At 37.2% G+C, this 25,030-nt stretch overlaps 1 protein-coding gene across 1 annotated transcript; it reads right to left on the bottom strand.

Moving 5' to 3' along the window:
* Positions 1–1,424: 1,424 nt before the first annotated feature.
* Positions 1,425–24,499, bottom strand: LOC144443584 (uncharacterized). The gene is made up of 6 exons (XM_078133123.1): positions 24,121–24,499; positions 18,481–18,569; positions 17,990–18,056; positions 11,149–11,438; positions 3,564–3,711; positions 1,425–2,353 (listed from the first exon to the last, which is right to left on the bottom strand). The coding sequence occupies exons 1-6, from the start codon at positions 24,497–24,499 to the stop codon at positions 2,304–2,306; spliced, it is 1,023 nt and encodes a 340-aa protein (XP_077989249.1). The 3' UTR covers positions 1,425–2,303.
* Positions 24,500–25,030: the final 531 nt, after the last annotated feature.

Genomic DNA, 25,030 nt, shown 5'->3' with positions numbered 1-25,030 from the left:
ACATCAACAATTAGGCAAATATAAACTTTGTGCACGAACTACACACATGAATAATGCCGGAGTCGTTGATAGAGGGCGATGTTGTGTCTGCCAAAATATCTCAGTCTGTATAAGTTAAAGTGTAGGTAATATAGCCATACAGTAAAATTGACTCAAGTGAAATTGGGGTATTGAAGACAATTTTCAAGTACTCTTTGGCTTTCCTTATATTTTTTTTTGAAAAATGCTTACTTTCCCCACTAGGTATCCAGAGGATGCTGTTTCTGCCCAGAATCAAGGTTGAAGGCAAAAACCCTGCTAGCTATTAAGTATCTCAAAGTATAGGTTACAGCCCAATGTGTGACCTTTTTTGCAAAGCTAAACATACATTTGGAAAGAAATCCATCATTGCTATGTATGGATGCTGAAGTTGATTTCCACCTCTGAAGTGGAGCAGGGGGGGGGGGGGTACTGTATAATGACACATTATACAGTGGGGGGGGGGAGAGACAAGACATTCATTCATATTGACAAGTCAGGTAAGTGGCTAGATGCCTTTATTTACCTCTATTTCCATCATTTGACTCTTTTTTTTTGTTCTGGGTGATCACTGTCTTCCCAATCCATAACAAAACAAACGATACACAAAGATGGAAATAGAGGCAAATGAAGGTATCTAGCCACTTTCTCCACATCAGATTTTAATCAGATTGATGCTTGACTAAAGAACGAACGTATTGGGTTGTCATGATGTCATTACTTATGAATATTCATTGCTAAGCTGAAATAACACTTTCATAGCCCTAAGAAACCAGAGCTTTATTTCACAGTGTCACGGCAGAAATAACTGCTTTGGTTTGCTGAATAAAGTTGAGTACTGGCTTCGGTCAGCTTCATGCTTTTGGTAAGTGATCAAGCTTTTTCAGAATCTCTAGTTTATTTCTTCTGATGGCCAATACTGACTTAATCTGACTATCCATGTTTCACTTGCATGGGCTGTCACAGTGGTAGATATATTTCCAGGCCCGTAGTTCCAGATATCACATGTTTATGTATGAAGTTTGTTAGTTATTGTCACTTTCTTTCTCTGAAACTAGGTGTGTGATTTTGTCCCATACTTTCTGAGTTCTCTTGAAATTATTACAGATGATTAGTCATGTTTGGGAATTGATTTGTTAGTTTATTGTTAAAGAAGAGTGTATGGTGCCCAAATTGTGTTATTTTTTTCGCCGACTATTCACTTCATTTTGTTTATTTTGATGATTAGTACCAATATTTCTAACTTATCAGCAATTCAACACACGTCAGTTGTTCAGCTCATCCATCTTCTCTGTTGAGTTTCATTACGCATGGATATTGATTTGGCATTTCTTTCAATTCAATTCAATTCAAAAACTTTATTGTCCATTAAATTAAAAACATATAATGGAAAATTTCCTTCTGGCATTTCAGAAATCCCAATACGAATAAAAACACTATCACAGACAACATACAACCAGACAGACAAATGTACAACAATACTATGTAGGTCTATGGAAATATATACAGTACTAAAATCCAAACACAGTTATTACAAATCAGTGAATCCACAGTTTAAAATAGAAATAGCAGATGGGATAAAAGACTTTTTGTAGCAATTTTTCCTTGCGAGGGGAACTTTGAGTCGCCGACCTGACGGTAAAGTTTGGAACTGGTTATCTCAGACATAATACTAAACATTTTTGTAATCTGTGTCAATCAGCTTCTAACATCTTCACTGCCATCTTGTAATCTGTGTCAGTATCTTCACTGCCATCTTGTAATCTGTGTCAGTATCTTCACTGCCATCTTGTAATCTGTGTCAATATCTTCACTGCCATCTTGTAATCTGTGTCAGTATCTTCACTGCCATCTTGTAATCTGTGTCAGTATCTTCACTGCCATCTTGTAATCTGTGTCAGTATCTTCACTGCCATCTTGTAATCTGTGTCAGTATCTTCACTGCCATCTTGTAATCTGTGTCAGTATCTTCACTGCCATCTTGTAATCTGTGTCAGTATCTTCACTGCCATCTTGTAATCTGTGTCAGTATCTTCACTGCCATCTTGTAATCTGTGTTAATATCTTCACTGCCATCTTGTAATCTGTGTCAGTATCTTCACTGCCATCTTGTAATCTGTGTCAGTATCTTCACTGCCATCTTGTAATCTGTGTCAGTATCTTCACTGCCGTCTTGTAATCTGTGTTAATATCTTCACTGCCATCTTGTAATCTGTGTCAGTATCTTCACTGCCATCTTGTAATCTGTGTCAGTATCTTCACTGCCATCTTGTAATCTGTGTCAATCAGCTTTCTTCTAACATGGATAATAAATAGTCCTCTATTGTGTGTTGAACTAAAATGCAATAGTGATAATAATAATAATGTTAGTTTTTAGCACAACTGAACTGATAAGGTACAGTTAGTGTTATAGGTATGGTGCGGTGACTGTCTGTGCATTGGCCTATCTGTCTGTCTGTGTTTGGACGACTTGAACTCAAAAACTGCCAGACAGATTGCCTTGGCATTTGGTGGGAACGCTACTTTTGGTGTCTTGTTGGGAAATTGTTCAAAGCAAAATGATCACATCATAGGTATGTGATTTGGGTCAACAAATGTTACTTTTGGCAAAAAAATTTAACTCAATAAAAATAGTGTCAATGGCATTGTAGCACAACTGTACAATTTTTAAAATAGTTTATCGACATGCTGATCCACAGTATAGGTGTTTATTTGCTAAATGACTATCCAGTTGCCTATCCTGCCCTGTTGTTATCGTTGCAATATAGATGATCATTTGGCTGTTCATTCATTGTCTATGAATCCCTGTTATCTTTGTGATATACATCATCACATGGCTGTTGCTCTGGGCTTGGTCTTGTTGCTAGGTATATTTGCATACATATTTTGAATGTTAATTCACTTGTCTATTAGTATTAAAGTGGACATTTCGATGAGGATTGGGTATTTATTTTAGATTTTTAATTTCTAAAATAATTTCATTATGGCTGCCTACTTGAAAAATCAATGTGAAACAAAACTATGTCTGTGTTTGTCACTTAATACACTGCAAAAAGCAAAAAAATGTGTAAAAATGTGTACAACTGTTTTTTATTGTACATATAATAACAACCATTTTACACATTTGCTTTTGCAATTCATCAAACTACAAACAAGGACTTGACATATGTTGTGTCACATTGATTTTTCAAGTAGAAAGCCATTATAAAATTATTTTATAAATTAAAAATCCAAAATAAATACCCAATCCTCCATATGATATTTAAACCCCTTCACTTGACATAATATTAAATTCAATCTACATAATATTAAATTCAATCTACATAATATTAAATTCAATCTACATAATATTAAATTCAATCTACATAATATTATCTACATAATATTAAATTCAATCTACATAATATTAAATTCAATCTACATAATATTAAATTCAATCTACATAATATTAAATTCAATCTACATAATATTATCTACATAATATTAAATTCAATCTACATATACTAAAAGGCAGGATTTTAAAAGTTCACAGCATAAGTCCTTACCTGTTTGATGACCCATTGTCATAGCAATACTTAATGGTGTATGGCCACTTTCTGTTGCCATTGCTAAGTCTGCTCCATTTTGTAGTAATAATTGTACACATTTGGGATGATTATTGTATACGGCATATACAAACGGTGTGCCACCATTCTAAAATCAAATCAAAACAAGCCATTGAGAATGACATAGTCCCCGCTATGATTGGGTTTTAAGGAATTATCACTACTCTGATCACGCAACAACACTTGTGAACCTAAATCAAACAGACTTAGATATGTTGTGTCTGCTTGTTGGACATGGAACATGCCTACAAAAATAAAGGATTGGTCGGGTATGGGGGATCATATCACGATGAAAATGGATATGCACATGTATGTCATAGAACACTGTCCTAATACCAACTTTGAATGAGATCTGTTCAAGCATGTCTGAGTTATGGCTTTGGACATGGAAAATTCACAAACAAAATGGCTGCCAGGCAGCCATATTGGATCGTATCATGACGAAATGGATATGCACATGTATGTCATAGAACATTGTCCTAATACCAACTTTGAATGAGATCTGTTCAAGCATGTCTGAGTTATGGCTTTGGACATGGAAAATTCACAAACAAAATGGCTGCCAGGCAGCCATATTGGATCGTATCATGAAGAAATGGATATGCACATGTATGTCATAGAACACTGTCCTAATACCAACTTTGAATGAGATCTGTTCAAGCATGTCTGAGTTATGGCTTTGGACATGGAAAATTCACAAACAAAATGGCTGCCAGGCAGCCATATTGGATCGTATCACGACGAAAATGGATATGCACATGTATGTCATAAAACACTGTCCTAATACAAACTTTGAATGAGATCTGTTCAAGCATGTCTGAGTTATGGCTTTGGACATAGAAAAATCGCAAACAAAATGGCTGCCAGGCGGCCATATTGGATCGTATCACAACAACAATGAATATGCACATGTATGTCATAGACCACTGTACAAATACCAACTTTGAATGAGATCTATTCAAGCATGTCTGAGTTATGGCTTAGAACATGGAAAATTCGCAAACAAAATGGCTGCCAGACAGCCATATTGGATCGTATCACAATGAAAATCGATATGCACATGTATGTAATAGAACACTGTCCTAATACCAACTTTGAATGAGATCTGTTCAAGCATGTCTGAGTTATGGCTTTGGACATGAAAATTCTCAAACAAAATGGCTGCTAGGCGGCCATATTGGATCGTATCATGACAACAATGAATATGCACATATATGCCATAGAACACTGTCCTAATACCAACTTTGAATGAAATCTGTTCAAGCATGTCTGAGTTATGGCTTTAGACAGGGAAAATTTGCAAACAAAATGGCTGCTAGGCGGCCATATTGGATCGTATCATGAAACAAATTGACGTGCATATGTATGCCATTGTATGTTGCCCCTGTACCAAGTTTGAAAAAAATCAGTCCAGGCATATCCAAGAAACGGCTGTGGACGGACGGACGGACGGACGGACAGACGGAACCCAATCCATAAGTCCCCGTCCCGGACTTTGTCCGGCGGGGACTAATTAGACATAAGTTGATCTGGAGTGTGAACATACATGTGCTATACCATAGTTTAATATTATGTTATTTAAGCAGTTGACCTTGCTCTGTATACAAAGAATATACTGTATGTAGTGTCACACCCACCTTTATTATAAGACACTACCACACTAAAAACACAAGTGTGTGTCTCAACTTTGTTGTTAGGTGATTCCAAAATGTATATCACATTCATAGCATACAACGTTGCTCAGTTATAGCTTGTTGGATGAAACCACACATTTGGAATCATATATGAACGACTCCTGGTTGATTTTATCAGCAAATGCAATTATGATATATTCTATTTATTAGAAGGTAATTGTAAGATATTCTTAACACAAAAGTCTTCGTATTTCGAGATTCATGTCTCTTTTTATTCATGCTAGGTATAGATCCTAGCTTTAATACCATTACTAGCATTGCACCTGGTTATAGCAATAGATCCTAGCTTTAATACCATTACTAGCATTACACCTGGTTATAGCAATAGATCCTAGCTTTAATACCATTACTAGCATTGCACCTGGTTATAGCAATAGATCCTAGCTTTAATACCATTACTAGCATTGCACCTGGTTATAGGAATAGACCCTAGCTTTAATACCATTACTAGCATTACACCTGGTTATAGCAATAGACCCTAGCTTTAATACCATTACTAGCATTACACCTGGTTATAGCAATATACCCTAGCTTTAATACTATTACTAGCATTACACCTGGTTATAGCAATAGACCCTAGCTTTAATACCATTACTAGCATTACACCTGGTTATAGCAATAGATCCTAGCTTTAATACTATTACTAGCATTACACCTGGTTATAGCAATATACCCTAGCTTTAATACCATTACTAGCATTACACCTGGTTATAGCAATATACCCTAGCTTTAATACCATTACTAGCATTACACCTGGTTATAGCAATAGATCCTAGCTTTAATACCATTACTAGCATTACACCTGGTTATAGCAATATACCCTAGCTTTAATACCATTACTAGCATTACACCTGGTTATAGCAATATACCCTAGCTTTAATACTATTACTAGCATTACACCTGGTTATAGCAATAGATCCTAGCTTTAATACCATTACTAGCATTACACCTGGTTATAGCAATAGACCCTAGCTTTAATACCATTACTAGCATTACACCTGGTTATAGCAATATACCCTAGCTTTAATACTATTACTAGCATTACACCTGGTTATAGCAATAGATCCTAGCTTTAATACCATTACTAGCATTACACCTGGTTATAGCAATAGATCCTAGCTTTAATACTATTACTAGCATTACACCTGGTTATAGCAATAGACCCTAGCTTTAATACTATTACTAGCATTACACCTGGTTATAGCAATAGACCCTAGCTTTAATACCTTTACTAGCATTACACCTGGTTATAGCAATAGACCCTAGCTTTAATACTATTACTAGCATTACACCTGGTTATAGCAATAGACCCTAGCTTTAATACCTTTACTAGCATTACACCTGGTTATAGCAATAGACCCTAGCTTTAATACTATTACTAGCATTACACCTGGTTATAGCAATAGACCCTAGCTTTAATACCATTACTAGCATTACACCTGGTTATAGCAATAGATCCTAGCTTTAATACTATTACTAGCATTACACCTGGTTATAGCAATAGACCCTAGCTTTAATACTATTACTAGCATTACACCTGGTTATAGCAATAGACCCTAGCTTTAATACCATTACTAGCATTACACCTGGTTATAGCAATAGATCCTAGCTTTAATACTATTACTAGCATTACACCTGGTTATAGCAATAGACCCTAGCTTTAATACCATTACTAGCATTACACCTGGTTATAGCAATAGATCCTAGCTTTAATACCATTACTAGCATTGCACCTGGTTATAGCAATAGACCCTAGCTTTAATACCATTACTAGCATTACACCTGGTTATAGCAATAGACCCTAGCTTTAATACCATTACTAGCATTACACCTGGTTATAGCAATAGACCCTAGCTTTAATACTATTACTAGCATTGCACCTGGTTATAGCAATAGACCCTAGCTTTAATACCATTACTAGCATTACACCTGGTTATAGCAATAGACCCTAGCTTTAATACCATTACTAGCATTACACCTGGTTATAGCAATAGACCCTAGCTTTAATACCTTTACTAGCATTACACCTGGTTATAGCAATAGACCCAAGCTTTAATACCTTTACTAGCATTGCACCTGGTTATAGCAATAGATCCTAGCTTTAATACCATTACTAGCATTGCACCTGGTTATAGCAATAGATCCTAGCTTTAATACTATTACTAGCATTACACCTGGTTATAGCAATAGACCCTAGCTTTAATACTATTACTAGCATTACACCTGGTTATAGCAATAGACCCTAGCTTTAATACCATTACTAGCATTACACCTGGTTATAGCAATAGATCCTAGCTTTAATACTATTACTAGCATTACACCTGGTTATAGCAATAGACCCTAGCTTTAATACCATTACTAGCATTACACCTGGTTATAGCAATAGATCCTAGCTTTAATACCATTACTAGCATTGCACCTGGTTATAGCAATAGACCCTAGCTTTAATACCATTACTAGCATTACACCTGGTTATAGCAATAGACCCTAGCTTTAATACCATTACTAGCATTACACCTGGTTATAGCAATAGACCCTAGCTTTAATACTATTACTAGCATTGCACCTGGTTATAGCAATAGACCCTAGCTTTAATACCTTTACTAGCATTGCACCTGGTTATAGCAATAGATCCTAGCTTTAATACCATTACTAGCATTGCACCTGGTTATAGCAATAGACCCTAGCTTTAATACCATTACTAGCATTACACCTGGTTATATCAATAGACCCTAGCTTTAATACCATTACTAGCATTACACCTGGTTATAGCAATAGACCCTAGCTTTAATACCATTACTAGCATTACACCTGGTTATATCAATAGACCCTAGCTTTAATACCATTACTAGCATTACACCTGGTTATAGCAATAGACCCTAGCTTTAATACCATTACTAGCATTACACCTGGTTATATCAATAGATCCTAGCTTTAATACCATTACTAGCATTACACCTGGTTATAGCAATAGACCCTAGCTTTAATACCATTACTAGCATTGCACCTGATTATATCAATAGACCCTAGCTTTAATACCATTACTAGCATTACACCTGGTTATAGCAATAGACCCTAGCTTTAATACCATTACTTGCATTGCACCTGGTTATATCAATAGACCCTAGCTTTAATACCATTACTAGCATTGCACCTGGTTATAGGAATAGACCCTAGCTTTAATACCATTACTAGCATTACACCTGGTTATAGCAATAGACCCTAGCTTTAATACCATTACTAGCATTACACCTGGTTATAGCAATAGACCCTAGCTTTAATACCATTACTAGCATTACACCTGGTTATAGCAATAGACCCTAGCTTTAATACCATTACTAGCATTACACCTGGTTATAGCAATAGACCCTAGCTTTAATACCATTACTAGCATTACACCTGGTTATATCAATAGACCCTAGCTTTAATACCATTACTAGCATTGCACCTGGTTATAGCAATAGACCCTAGCTTTAATACCATTACTAGCATTGCACCTGGTTATAGCAATAGATCCTAGCTTTAATACCATTACTAGCATTGCACCTGGTTATTGCAATAGACCCTAGCTTTAATACCTTCACTAGCATTGCACCTGGTTATAGCAATAGACCCCAGCTTTAATACCATTACTAGCATTGCACCTGGTTATAGCAATAGATCCTAGCTTTAATACCATTACTAGCATTGCACCTGGTTATTGCAATAGATCCTAGCTTTAATACCATTACTAGCATTGCACCTGGTTATAGCAATAGATCCAAGCTTTAATACCATTACTAGCATTACACCTGGTTATTGCAATAGAATATTGATCAGGGGTGTGTTTTTGCCTGTGTTCATGCTGTACTTATCAGACACTACACCTGTCTGATAGGATTTTGGATACATTGTATAACCATGGTGCCAACAAGTCTGGAAAATTATAACATTGTATCAATATTGAGAAGACCTCTTTCTTGACTGACCACTTTTCAAAACAATCTGGACCAGCTGTCAATGTCCTTGACATACTTTGTTTACTCTATCAAGAAAACATACCTGGAATGACCAGTGACTCATTGAATATTGTTCAACAATAGTAAATTACAGCATGATTTTTCAGGTTTTGAGTGTTTGAATCAACTGCAAATTTTACAACAGTCATTTCATTTGAAAATACTACTAGGAAAATATAAACAAATCATACTGGGAGAAAAATAGTTGGTGTGGATGAGGAAGGAAAGAAAATATATTGACATCGTGGAAAAGGAAATACTTAGAAAGATTTTACATCAGTGTTGAAATAAATGTTAATTTTTATATTGATAGCTTATGAAAGTGCTGAAAAAATTATTTTAATAACTACTTTTTACAAGTGAACAAAAAATTGTATGCTATGCCAACAGAAACTTTCAAAGTGACATTTTTTGATAATAAACAAAAGAAAGCCCGATCAATCACAACAGTGCATTTGTAAGCCACACAAAAATACCCCACGATTTGGAATGGGCAAGCAATTTTTGATTTTGGCAAGTACTTTTTGTTTTCTACTTGCCCAGTGGACAAGCGAAATTTTTTCATTATTTCGACCCCTGTAGGTGTTTATTTGCTGAATAACCATCCAGTTGCCTATCCAACCATGTTGCTATATGATATATTTGCATACATTTGTGTATGTTTTTGTTCACTTGTGTATGAATTCCTGATATTATCTTTGCAATATATCATTTGGCTGTTGCTATGGGCATGGTCTTGTTGCTAGGCATATTTGCATACATTTTTTGAATGTTTATTCAATTGTGTATAAATCCCTGTTGTTATTACAATATACAATGTATGTGATCATTTGGTTGTTGCTATGGGTGTGGTCTTGTTGCTAGGCACATTTGCATACATTTTTGAATGTTTATTCATTTGTCTTTCTATTCCTGTTGTTATCTTTGCAATATACATGATTATTTGGCTACTGCTATGGGCTTGGTCTTGTTGCTAGGCAAATTTACATACACTTTTTGAATGTTTATTCAATTGTCTATTAAACCCTGTTGTTATCTTTGTGAAATACACCACTGTTTGGCTGTTGCTATGGGCGTGGTCATGGTTGCTAGGGTATTTTCATACATTTTTTTGAATGTTTACTCACTTGCCTACCAGATGATGTTGTTATTTAACCAAAATATACTGCCATTTGGTTGTTACTAAGGGCGTGGTCATGGTTGCTAGGGCCAATTTTGTCAACATGTTTTGAAGGAAATCTGCAAAATAACACTTTCAGAAGTACTTTTTGAGATAAAAATACCAATTTACTGTGAGATGAATGGCATCATACCAATTTATTGAGATGATTGTTATCATACCAATTTACTGTGAGATGAATGGCATGATTGCTACTATATAATAACGATAACATTCAATTTGATGTTGCCCAGTTGCTACTATGTAATAACGATAACATTCAATTTGATGTTGCCCAGTTGCTACTATGTAATAACGATAACATTCAATTTGATGTTGCCCAGTTGCTACTATGTAATAACGATAACATTCAATTTGATGTTGCCCAGTTGCTACTATGTAATAACGATAACATTCAATTTGATGTTGCCCAGTTGCTACTATGTAATAATGATAACATGAGCTTGACTTCATGCTTAGTTACAGGTTGTAGATGGAAGGGATTCTGTATTGAGTTTTCAGGTATGATACTATCAGGATGTCTGAGTAGACGAATTAATTTTGTATTGGAGTTTTCAAGTATGACATTATCAGGATGTCGGAGTAGACAAATTAATTTCAGATGCAAGTGTAAGATTTTACTTGTGAGAATAAGTTTGACAAGTGAAACTTACCATGTCATACACATTAACATCAACTCCAACCATCAACAGTAATTGTACTATTTCTACACTTCCATAGCTACAGGCAAATGCAAGGGCTGTCTCTCCATCAATGTTACATATGTTTGCATCTGCTCCCTTGTCCAGTAAATATTCTACAATAGTTGTTTGATTTTGTGAGCATGCCCACATTATAGGAGTATGACCATTTTCATCCTGTATATCAACATCTAATCCCTTCTGTAGCTTTTCTGCCAACAACGTCAATTCTCCCTGGGCTGCCAACTGATGTGGAGTTAGCTCTGAAAGAAGTTAAGGGAACATTATATTTATTGGATATGCCAAGATTTATGACAATGACCATTAAAATTGCTTGGCTACTTTGATCATCAATGTTTTGAAAAGGTCAATATTAATCACATACTGTACAGACATTTGAATCTCTACCATGCAATCTCAATACTCATGTAATGTCGCCATGTGTGTAATATATATAGAACAAGTCATTGAGAATAACATAGTCCCCGCTATGATTGGGTTTTAAGGAACTGGCAGTTAATGTTGTCATTTTCTTGATATCATTTCTCTGATCACGCAACAACACTTGTGAACCTAAATCAAACAGACTTAGATATGTTGTGTCTGCTCGTTGGACATGGGACATCCCAACTCTTCAAGATGACGTGATGGAATAATACATTCAACAATAAAGGATGGGTCGGGTATGGGGGGGGGGGGGGGGGACCTGTTCAAGCATGTCTGAGTTATGGCGTTGGACATGGAAAATTCGCAAACAAAATGGCTGCCAGGCAGCCATATTGGATCGTATCACGATGAAAATGGATATGCACATGTATGTCATAGAACACTGTCCTAATGCCAACTTTGAATGAGATCTGTTCAAGCATGTGTGAGTTATGGCTTTGGACATAGAAACCTACTCGCAAACAAAATGGCTGCCAGGCAGCCATATTGGATCGTATCACGACAACAATGAATATCAGTGACTGGGAAGTCTGAAAACACCAATGTGACAATGGCCCCATTCCAGCAAAAATGAATGGGCCATTTTCAATTTCAATGGGCCATTCAGAAATTCTAATGGGCCCAAGTTAGCATTCATGATCCAACAATAAAGCAAAATAGTTAAAATGAAGTAACCATCAATTCTACATTTTTATTGACAAAATATGAGCTCACACATAGGGAGGTTTCAAATGTGAAAGATACATCTTTCAATCACAGGTCATTACAGAACAGTTAACTATCTTTTTCGGAGGCATGTTTAATACAGTAAACGCACGTGTTTGCCAGCCAGAAATGATGTGATCGCGATGTGGGGGATAATTCATCCATATAGTTACATTGTTTCTAAATTATGTATACGAGTAGTACGTAAAATTAAAAAAAAAATGAGACTTTATAGTATAGTAACGAGTTACTATGGAATGAATGGTGAGGTAGAATTGGCAACATTCGTTATTTCTGATAGGGCCTATAGGGGTACGAAAGTAAAAGTGTTCTTATGTAGTCACATGAAAATTAAATACATAAATAAGTAAAGTAATATTTCTGCTTGTTATTGTTTGTACAGTAGGGAAGCATGTTCAAGTCGTGGTAGCGATTTGAGTTGTTACCTACAAGATTAGTAATTGTGTTGATAAATTTATGCTTCAAGTATTTATTCTAAAACATAGGTGATCATAATCACTGATCGTAACATTCATTCAAGGAGTTGACGTCTTTTCTCATGCATGATGAACGCAGTGACGGTCAGGCAAGGTCATCAAAGGGCATACTAATTTGAATATCTTGAATCGTATTGGTTTGATCTGTTTCACTATACCCGGGGAATGGTCACGCGTGTTTCGTGTATTCAAATAGTCAAACATGGATAGAGGGACATGAAACAGTATAAGTATTCAGATTTGCTTTGCAAAAGATATGTTGTGTCTGTGGGGGCATCATTTCAAACAGCTGACGTGAGTTGGGTTTACAATGTACTTCCGTACTTCGCCTCTACTGAATCGGCACTCCAGCACTGAAGTGTCTAAATTTCACTGTTAGCGACAATGCGCCTTTGTGGGCGCCAAGAAGTCGATTTCAATGTGCCAATTTTCAATTAAATGCGACTATGGTGCGGGGCGCGTTGACTTCCCAATCACTGTGAATATGCACATGTATGTCACAGAACACTGTCCTAATACCAACTTTGAATGAGATCTGTTCAAGCATGTCTGAGTTATGGCTTTGGACATGGAAAATTCGCAAACAAAATGGCTGCAGGCGGCCATATTGGATCACATCATGATGAAAATGGATATGCACATGTATGTCATAGAACACTGTGCTAATACCAACTTTGAATGAGATCTGTTCAAGCATATCTGAGTTATGGCTTTGGACATGGAAAATTCGCAAACAAAATGGCTGCCAGGCAGCCATATTGGATCGTATCATGACAACAATGAATATGCACATGTATGACAAAGAACACTGTCCTAATACCAAATTTAAATGAGATATGTTCAAGCATGTCTGAGTTATGGCTTTAGACAGGGGAAATTTGCTAACAAAATGGCTGCCAGGCGGCCATATTGGATCGTATCATGAAACAAATTGACGTGCATATGTATGCCATTGTATGCTGCCAATGTACCAAGTTTGAAAAAATTCGGTCCAGGCATCTCCAAGAAACGGCTCTGGACAGACGGACGGACGGAACCCAATCCATAAGTCCCCGTTCCGGACTTTGTCCGGCAGGGACTAACAATACAGAATAAAGACTGAGTGGAAACAGATTAAAGACTGGATAGACACAGATTAAAGACTGGATAATCTGTGTCCATCCAGTCTTTAATCTGTGTCCATCCAGTCTTTAATCTGTGTCCATCAGGTCTTTAATCTGTGTCCATCCAGTCTTTAATCTGTGTCCATCCAGTCTTTAATCTGTGTCCATCCAGTCTTTAATCTGTGGCTATCCAGTCTTTAATCTGTGTCTATCCAGTCTTTAATCTGTTTTCACTCAGTCTTTATTCTGTATGGACTGGATGGACACAGATTAAAGACTGGATGGACACTGATTAAAGACTGGATGGACACAGATTAAAGACTGGATGGACACTGATTAAACACTGGATAGATGCAGATTAAAGACTGGATGGACACTGATTAAACACTGGATAGATGCAGATTAAAGACTGGATGGACACAGATTAAAGACTGGATAGATGCAGATTAAAGACTGACACCAGTGGACACTAGGGCAATAGTGAAGAATGACACCAGTGGACACTAGGGCAATAGTGAAGAATGACACCAGTGGACACTAGGGCAATAGTGAAGACTGACACCAGTGGACACTAGGGCAATAGTGAAGAATGTCACCAGTGGACACTAGGGCAATAGTGAAGACTGACACCAGTGGACACTAGGGCAATAGCGAAGACTGACACCAGTGGACACTAGGGCAATAGTGAAGAATGACACCAGTGGACACTAGGGCAATAGTGAAGACTGACACCAGTGGACACTAGGGCAATAGCGAAGACTGACACCAGTGGACACTAGGGCAATAGTGAAGAATGACACCAGTGGACACTAGGGCAATAGTGAAGACTGACACCAGTGGACACTAGGGCAATAGCGAAGACTGACACCAGTGGACACTAGGGCAATCGCGAAGACTGACACCAGTGGACACTAGGGCAATAGCGAAGACTGACACCAGTGGACACTAGGGCAATAGCGAAGACTGACACCAGTGGACACTAGGGCAATAGCGAAGACTGACACCAGTGGACACTAGGGCAATAGCGAAGACTGACACCAGTGGACACTAGGGCAATAGCGAAGACTGACACCAGTGGACACTAGGGCAATAGTGAAGACTGACACCAGTGGACAGTAGGGCAAAAGTGAAGACTTGTGCATGGCTGACACCAGTGGACACTAGGGCAAAAGTGAAGACTTGTGCATGGCTGACACCAGTGGACACTAGGGCAATAGCGAAGACTTGTGCATGGCTGACACCAGTGGACACTAGGGCAATAGTGAAGACTGACACCAGTGGACACTAGGGCAATAGCGAAGACTTGTGCATGGCCGACACCAGTGGACATTAGGGCAATAGTGAAGACTGACACCAGTGGACAGTCGGGCAAAAGTGAAGACTTGTGCATGGCTGACACCACTGGACACTAGGGCAAAAGTGAAGACTTGTGCATGGCTGACACCAGTGGACACTAGGGCAATAGCGAAGACTTGTGCATGGCTGACACCAGTGGACACTAGGGCAATAGTGAAGACTGACACCAGTGGACACTAGGGCAATAGCGAAGACTGACACCAGTGGACACTAGGGCAATAGTGAAGACTGACACCAGTGGACACTAGGGCAATAGCGAAGACTGACACCAGTGGACACTAGGGCAATCGCGAAGACTGACACCAGTGGACACTAGGGCAATAGCGAAGACTGACACCAGTGGACACTAGGGCAATAGCGAAGACTGACACCAGTGGACACTAGGGCAATAGCGAAGACTGACACCAGTGGACACTAGGGCAATAGCGAAGACTGACACCAGTGGACACTAGGGCAATAGCGAAGACTTGTGCATGGCCGACACCAGTGGACATTAGGGCAATAGCGAAGACTGACACCAGTGGACAGTCGGGCAAAAGTGAAGACTTGTGCATGGCTGACACCACTGGACACTAGGGCAATAGCGAAGACTTGTGCATGGCCGACACCAGTGGACATTAGGGCAATAGCGAAGACTGACACCAGTGGACTCTAGGGCAATAGTGAAGACTGACACCAGTGGACAGTAGGTCAATAGCGAAGACTTGTGCATGGCCGACACCAGTGGACATTAGGGCAACAGCGAAGATTGACACCAGTGGACACTAGGGCAATAGTGACGACTGACACCAGTGGACACTGGGGCAATAGTGAAGACTGACACCAGTGGACACTAGGGCAATAGTGAAGACTGACACCAGTGGACACTTAGGTAATAGCGAAGACTGACACGAGTGGACACTAGGGCAATAGTGATGACTGACACCAGTGGACACTAGGGCAATAGCGAAGACTTGTACATGGCCGACACCAGTGGACACTAGGGCAATAGTGAAGACTGACACCAGTGGACACTAGGGCAATAGTGAAGACTGACACCAGTGGACACTTAGGTAATAGCGAAGACTGACACCAGTGGACAGTAGGGCAATAGTGAAGACTGACACCAGTGGACACTAGGGCAATAGCGAATGATATCTATACTATAAGTACAGAATGTCCATAATTAGGGTTTGCAAACTCATCTAATTCAAACCTGCTTTCATCCATGAACTTTAATTTGTGTGGTTCTATCATGTGAAGTAGGTCAATGAAAGTTTGAGTGTAGCGTTGTTCGCGAGTGTGAAACATTGGGTAACCGATCTCACTGTGCATTTATATGTCCACTGTCGAACATTGTTGATTGTCGGAATTGGAACAGTTGTCAACGATACCAATGCCAGTTTCTTGAGCATTGTTTTGCATGTGATCGTTGGATTTTGCTGTTTTAAACCTTCTAAATAAACGATGTCCCCACTATTGGCTCGCCTTGCAAATTCAGATCTACTGCGGTGAATGGTGCCTGTTTGAACATAATGTTGCCATATTTTGTTCATTCCCTACCTCGATGTTTGTATTTACTCGCAACAAATGTTACAATGCCTCTTGGAATCCATCCATTGTTTTCATTATTGCCACTTGCCTTGATGTCTTCAACAACATGATTACCAAGGTCTTCACTAATTACCTTCTCAGACTGAAAGGGCCTTCTCGAAGCACTGAAGTTCATTTTTAACAGAAGGTAAAGTACCAGCTGATTATCACTGATGTATTTTGACTTGACATTACAACACTGTAATGATCTCATTTAATTGTTATCACATGCAGTGTTCTAATCAGTAAACAGAGCCAGTGCATGGGGATCCCATGGTGTTTATACTTTTGAAAAGTTACCGACACTAATTACATTGTATGTCTTTGCTTGAAACTTGTCTAGTTCTTCATTTCCACAAGCAAGCAAACATAATGCTTCACAAGTTGTAAATGTAAAAAACATCTCGCTGAAAACAGTGGTGGCATTATCATAAACTTGTAAGTAGTCACAAGTTTATTAGTTGACAACATTTGTTTACAAATTGCCTACTTAGACCGAATAAAAAAATTGTGTGGTTCCAGATGAATGGTCAAAAGTAAAGGTCTCCAAAGATACCTTGCATCTGATAATATGGGGGTAGACACTGGAATGGAATTTCTATGTATTACAGTTTTTGAGTTATGCAGTAAATAATGATTTTTAAGTACAAATATGGCTGCCATTCAGTAAAAGTGATATGAGCACCAAAAATAAGGCTTGTGTATAGTTACTTCAATATTACTTGTAAATGTGATTTAAAAGAAATTGGAATAAATACTACAATGTGTCCGTGATAAGCAGGAATTGACTTAATCTTGATAATTGATCCTGGTCAAGGTCAAAGGTCAATGTCTCCAAAGATAGCTCACATCTTATAATACATGTATGGGGGGTAGACATGTATTCATGTTTTGAATATTTATCCACTTGTCTATCAAACCCTATTGATACTTTTGCAATATATGCCATCATTTGACATATTGCTATGAGTGTGGTCTTGTTGATAGTGGACAGAACTATTTGTAAATACATTATGGTGTATCAGGATGACCAAACATTTCATGAAGTAGCCAAAGATAAGACCACCCTGAGTTCTATGACAGTCCTCTTAATTACAAGCTAAAAATTGAAAACTTTATAAACTTTATGCTTACCCTGAAAAAGTGTGGGAGTGGCAGTCTGTATATTTCCTCGCTGTTTATTGGTGAAAGTTGTAGGTTGCTGAAAATTCAAATAGTAGAAGTACTTCAAACAACTGCTGTTTTGGAACTCTATAAATAAGCCATATCAGTGTTATACAAATGAAATGCTAATAACAGCCCACCTAGCTATATCTTGATTATGAAACCGTCTGTGCTAATAACAGGTTACCTACCTATCTGGAAAGATCGACTTACTCTGTACAATTAATGCCAATGTTATTCTATGTGAATCAAGCAAGTGACAAATTTTCATATTCAGTAAATTATCTATAAAGTTTGAAAGGTGGTATCTGTACCCTTTCTTGCATGCTAAACCATGTTATATAAAGGTTTACAATATGTGATGTTAAATCATGAAATTACTTTCTTGGACCAAACGTTTATGGAAATGCCTTTATCCCCTGGTCGTGTTTCTCTTAAGAAATCATCAAATAAGATCAAACCTTCAATGGTGAGTAGCTTGATTTAGAAGACGATGATGTACTGCTGCAGACTCTTTTCATCATTAGTGTCGGTGATTTCAATCTGCCATCTTGTAAGATAATACATAATGAAAATAAGCCATGGTTATTTGTCAAACTTGGTTTAAAACAAAGATTCTTTGCAGCAATTCTATCAAAAATATAAAACTGATTTATCAAAGAACACATTATAATGTGGACATTTCACTATTTTGATCCAGTAAATGATTATTGTAGCCATTAGAAATCATGTCTAAGGTTACATATATGTTACATTAAAGTGGCACAAGCTGAGTATGTAAACTTTTTACTCGTCGTCAACTGAAAAGACTTACATAAGATATTGATTGAACTACTCTAGTACTGTAACAAAACTAATGTCAATATACATACCCAAGATGACACTATAAAAGCTTTTTGGCATTGTTAGAACAGTTGATTGCATTGAGGGGATTCTCTCGACATATTTTGATGCATATAATAAATGATGTCATCGGATCATTTATAAGTTATATCTTAATACCAAGATTGAATTCAGTCAATTACAAGAGACTTTTAAATATGTTTGGGTAAATAGAATACTGTAATTACCACCACCCCCCCCCCCACCCCCCAAAAAAACAAAACAAAACAAAAAACAAAACAAAAAAAACTAGTCATTGAGAATGACATAGTCCCCGCTATACATGTAATTGGGTTTTAAGGAATTATCACTACTCTGATCACGCAACAACATTTGTCAACCTAAATCAAACAGACTTAGATATGTTGTGTCTGCTTGTTGGACATGGAATATGCCTCCAACAATAAAGGATTGGTTGGGTATGGGGGATCATATCAAGATGAAAATGGAGTCTGTCTGATCTCGAGTTATATGGCTTTGGACATGGAAAATTCACAAACAAAATGGCTGCCAGGCAGCAATATTGGATTGTATCATGACGAAAATGGATATGCACATGTATGTCATAGAACGCTGTCCTAATACCAACTTTGAATGAGATATGTTCAAGCATGTCTTAGTAATGGCTTTGGACATGGAGAATTCACAAACAAAATGGCTGCCAGGCAGCCATATTGGATTGTATCACGACGAAAATGGATATGCACATGTATGTCATAGAACACTGTCCTAATACCAACTTTGAATGAGATCTGTTTAAGCATATCTGAGTTATGGCTTTGGACATGGAAAATTCACAAACAAAATGGCTGCCATGCAGCCATATTGGATCGTATCATGACGAAAATGGATATGCACATGTATGTCATAGAACACTGTCCTAATACCAACTTTGAATGAGATCTGTTTAAGCATGTCTGAGTTATGGCTTTGGACATGAAAATTCACAAACAAAATGGCTGCCAGGCAGCCATATTGGATTGTATCACGACGAAAATGGATATGCACATGTATGTCATAGAACACTGTCCTAATACCAACTTTGAATGAGATCTGTTCAAGCATGTCTGAGTTATGGCTTTGGACATGAAAATTCGCAAACAAAATGGCTGCCAGGCGGCCATATTGAATCGTATCATGAAACAAATTGACGTGCATATGTATGCCATTGTATGTTGTCCCTGTATCAAGTTTTAAAAAAATCAGTCCAGGCATCTCCAAGAAACAGCTGCAGACGGACGGACGCACGGACGGACGGACAGACGCACGGACGGACGGACGCACAGACAGACGGAACCCAATCCATAAGTCCCCGTCCCGGACTTCGTCCAGCGGGGACTAAAAAAATAGCGCCAATGGCGATGTAACACCTTCATTGAGATACTGGAATAAATAAATACTTAAATAAATAAAACCTAATGAAAGACACCGGGTCACAAGCTAAGTTGATATGTATTTTTTGGATAGTCACAGTATTCTATTTACCTTAATGGGTCACAAGCTAAGTTGATATGTATTTTTTGGATAGTCACAGTATTCTATTTACCTTAATGGGTCACAAGCTAAGTTGATATATTTTTTTGGGATAGTCACAGTATTCTATTTACCTTATCAGGGAGTGTTAGATATTTGTATTTTGTAAAAGATTACGCAAAATAAAAACAAGTTTGTTTCCAATTACATATCTTTAGAAATAGGGTAGGTAGGTTCGAATTTAATTTAATTTTTAATTTTGATATTTTGATATTTCAAACCAGAAAGGAATTGAAAATGTTCCTGTATATCTTTGTATGATCTGTAGATAATATAGCAAGTTTCATTGAATCAAAAAATGAGCAATTAATTGACTCAATACAATCATATCTTTGCTTGGTCAATATCTTTAGCAAGTTTCCTCAAATTTGGTGGTCTTTCCTGGTATAGGCCCTAATTGCCAAAGTTTCTTAATTATGCAAATGAGCATTTAATTGACAGCACTAAATTTCATTAAGAACTATCATATCTCTGTATGATCAATATCTGTGGCAAGTTTCATCGAATTTGGTTAAGCCCTTCTGGATGCAAAACCTGAATTACAAACATAACATTCATTAATTATGCAAATCAGCCCTTAATTATCTTGGCACAAGTTAACGACTTTTAGTGCTTTCATATCTTTGTATGATCCATAGATGTAGTAAGTTTCATTGAATTTGGTGCAGCCGTTCTGCATGTATAGCCCCATTAATAAAATCGTCAATTATGCAAATTAACATTAATTATATATGCCACTCCCAGCAAGTTACAGCCTGACAGTGAAACATAGTAAATTGCAGAACATTTCCTTCAGCACTTTTTGAGATATCAGTGGAACAAAATTTCTGCACAGATAGACAGACAGACAGACAGACAACCATCACCATGATATTAGCTCCCATACGGGAGCTAGAAAGTGACTACAGATGAGACAAATACATGAAGGTGTACATGGAAATAGGATGTTTAGAGTCAGGGGCTTAAACTATGGTGTCGGATTATCTGAAACACTTTTTTTTTATTTGGCCTTAAAGGTGATTCAAAATGCTCACATTCACTATCGGTATTTTGCTAGACATGTTTGTGAAATGTATTCTGGTTTTAAAACTTTAAAAAAGCGTCTGCAAACACCTTAAAATGACCTTTTTTCAGTCAGTTCCCTTCGGATTTACTTCGAGAGTTTTCACCTAGACCACGGGATTTTATGACGTCATAAGGAGTACTGGTTAGCACTAAGGCTATGAATACATTGCTGGTGGTTGTAATAGACATCAGTAAACAAAAATTACAGTCTACATGTCTTATTAACCAACATTTATCGATATTTACTCACACTATCTGACTAATTGCCAGTGTCTGTGGGTATAAGTGCAACAATACTGTGTCCTCATATTATGGCAAAATAAATCAAAACGGCTAGACTAGATATACATAAACACTTGTATTGTCGCGTGTTTCACATTCAATGACTTTTATTTATCTGATTTTTTTATTATTTGCCAACAAGAAGCATTACAACATACCTTCGACACGCATGACGCGTCGACAGCATACTTTAGCTAACTATACTAGTACTCGCTGATGTTGCCTTTTGAACGGCGCATTTAGCAGCAAAGTAAATATATTTATCTCAAATAAACATGCTGGCTATATTAAATTACCCATATTATCAGCAATAAAATTGTAAAGAATTAAGGCAATTCCGAGAGTTTCGTGTTGTCATTTACATGACTTTAGCAACTCGTCTGGAAGAAAACTTATATGGTTTCCCTTGTTGGGATATCACTTCATACAACAAGCCTATTTAATATTCATTAGAAGAATTTTGTAACGAATCATGGTATTCGAAGTATACCGTTTAGGAAACCAACAAATCAAATATCGCGATGTGTTCATGATATTACATATGATTGGACAATATTGATGTCGGCAATCAAGGTCATGACCCCATACATGGTTATGAGAGAAAGCCTGCAACTAGATACTTAGCCACGTCCGGTCCAATTTCTCAGGGTTTGTTTTGATGTTAGAGACGTTATTCCTGTACGACTTGAAGAATTTTACAATATATCTAATTGATAAATATGGATTATATCAACACGTGGATAAATTCAACCTGACACGAATGTGCTCTCCCGAGTACGTCCATACGTACATACACTGCTTCAGCTTTGATTGGCGGAACTATCCTACGTATACTGCCATGGCCGCGGTGACTGCACAGAATTTGACAACACTACCCACCTACCGATAATCAAATATATAATAATCACCTGTATACCGTGATAAAAACAAGCCTCGACAGCCCTGTCCGATAATAATAGATGTAAACTTGCGTTCACAAGCCAAACATGTGACAATACAAGACCACAACTGTGAAACATTTACAGGTCACTCTCATTTTATATATGGACAACAAAATTAGATCGGTCACAGTTCCATTTACATGATGCAATGACTCGGAGCATGCTTCCATATTCTCGGAGCATATCGAATCAATTAGTGTATTATGGGAACAACAAATATATTGTCGCACTGCATGTTCTGATACGCCTTCTTGAAGTTTCCCATTGGTATTCTAATAGCTAGTATATTTATTCGAGATGAAATATGTTTACTTTGTTGTTAAATGCGCAGCGAGTACGTCCTCGGGATGCCGTCAATGCATCACTACAGTATCGTAATGCTTCTTGTCGGCAAATAATAAAAAATCAGATAAAAGTCAATGAATGTGAAACACGCAACATTACAAGTGTTTAATGTATATCTAGTCTCACTGTTTTTTATTTATTTTGCCCATAGATAACTAACATAAGTTAGTTATCTGTGTTTTGCCATAATATGGGGACATCATATTTTAGCATTTATACCCACAGACACTGACAATTAGTCAGAAAGTGTGAGTAAATATTGGTAAATGTTGGTTAATAAGACATGTAGACTGTAGTTTTTGTTTACTGATGTCTATTTTAACCACCAGCAATACATTATGTATTTTTTTCACAATGCTGTTGAGTTTTATTCACCTAGTGACCACGCTGGTCATAGCCTTTGTGCTAACGAGTACTCCTTATGACGTCATAAAATCCTGTGGTCTAGGTGGGACCGGAAATACCCGAAAACTCTCGAAGTAAATTCGAAGGGAACTGACTGAAAAAAGGTCATTTTAAGGTGTTTAGAGATGCTTTTTTAAAGTTTTAAAACCAGTATACATTTCACAAACATGTCGTCTACCAAATTAGCGATAGTGAATGTGAGCATTTTGAATCACCTTTAATGGTTGTGATTGAAATTTTAGCATGGGAATGGGAAACACAACACACTTTCCTGCACAAGTGGTATTTTAAATAAATATACAGACATGGAGAAAAATATGGCAATAAGGGTGTCATGTCTGCTATGAGTTTGCAATATTTCGTGCATAGTTATTCTACAAACGATGTCTGACTTATTTCACAGCCATTTCTTGTCATTTAGCCTTGATTACCAAATTTGGTTAACGTGTATGTATAAATTAACGATGATTTCAGAGATGCGATGTTATCTCTCCCTTTCGCATGTTTCTATAGCTGCGAATTCTTGAGGGTGAGGATTGGAAGTTCGTTCTACAAATACATGTAAATTCTCTTGGCTATAGCACTACATGTATAACAGTACATACACAACTTGGCTATAGTACAGTTGCAATGTAAATTACTACTAACCTGGGAACAAAACTGAAGCAACTTCTAAATCTGGACTCACAGAGTCCCCTTCTCCATCACCATGGTAACCATCTTCATTCAGTGATTGTAGCAGACTTGAGCACATTGCCATATTTGGCTGTTGTATACTTGATGAGTTCATAATGCTTGTATCTATAACCTGACTGTTTACAGGCTCGGCGGAGATAGTTTCACTTCCATTTCCTGCAATACCCATACTTTCTCTGATGGCAATGGCTGATAGATTAGTTAGACTTCCACCATTTACTGCTGAGGTACTACTTGATGACAAAGCCACTACAACACTTTTATCTGTAGTTGATTCAACACTATGAAAAGCACTTCTAACTTTTTCATTCATAAAATTGATGTTAGCCATTTTGACATATAGTAATGACATAAAATGTGTCAATGAGTAGTTTATTTGCTACTAAATGTGTCAATGAGTAGTTTATTTGCTACTAAATGTGTCAATGAGTAGTTTATTTGCTACTAAATGTGTCAATGAGTAGTTTATTTGCTACTAAATGTACCAATGAGTAGTTTATTTGCTACTAAATGTACCAATGAGTAGTTTATTTGCTACTAAATCTGTCATCAAGACTATAGCTTATCAAGTATTGCCCAATGGTAATATCACCAATCTGTAAACAAGAAAAATAAAGCTTTAGTTACCAAACAGCTACCAAAGCTGTTTAGTCTACATCTGCGACAATTATTGTCAAAAAATATGGCAATGTGTACATATGTGACAATTATTGTCATAAAATATGGCAATGTGTACTTACGTGACAATTATTGTCATAAAATATAGCAATGTGTACATATGTGACAATTATTGTCATAAAATACTGCAATGTGTACATATGTGACAATTATTGATATAAAATATGGCAATGTGTACTTACGT

This window comes from Glandiceps talaboti, chromosome 12 (genome assembly GCF_964340395.1).
Source record: "Glandiceps talaboti chromosome 12, keGlaTala1.1, whole genome shotgun sequence".
Lineage (NCBI taxonomy): Eukaryota > Metazoa > Hemichordata > Enteropneusta > Spengelidae > Glandiceps > Glandiceps talaboti.
This window is presented reverse-complemented; position numbering and strand designations above follow the sequence as displayed.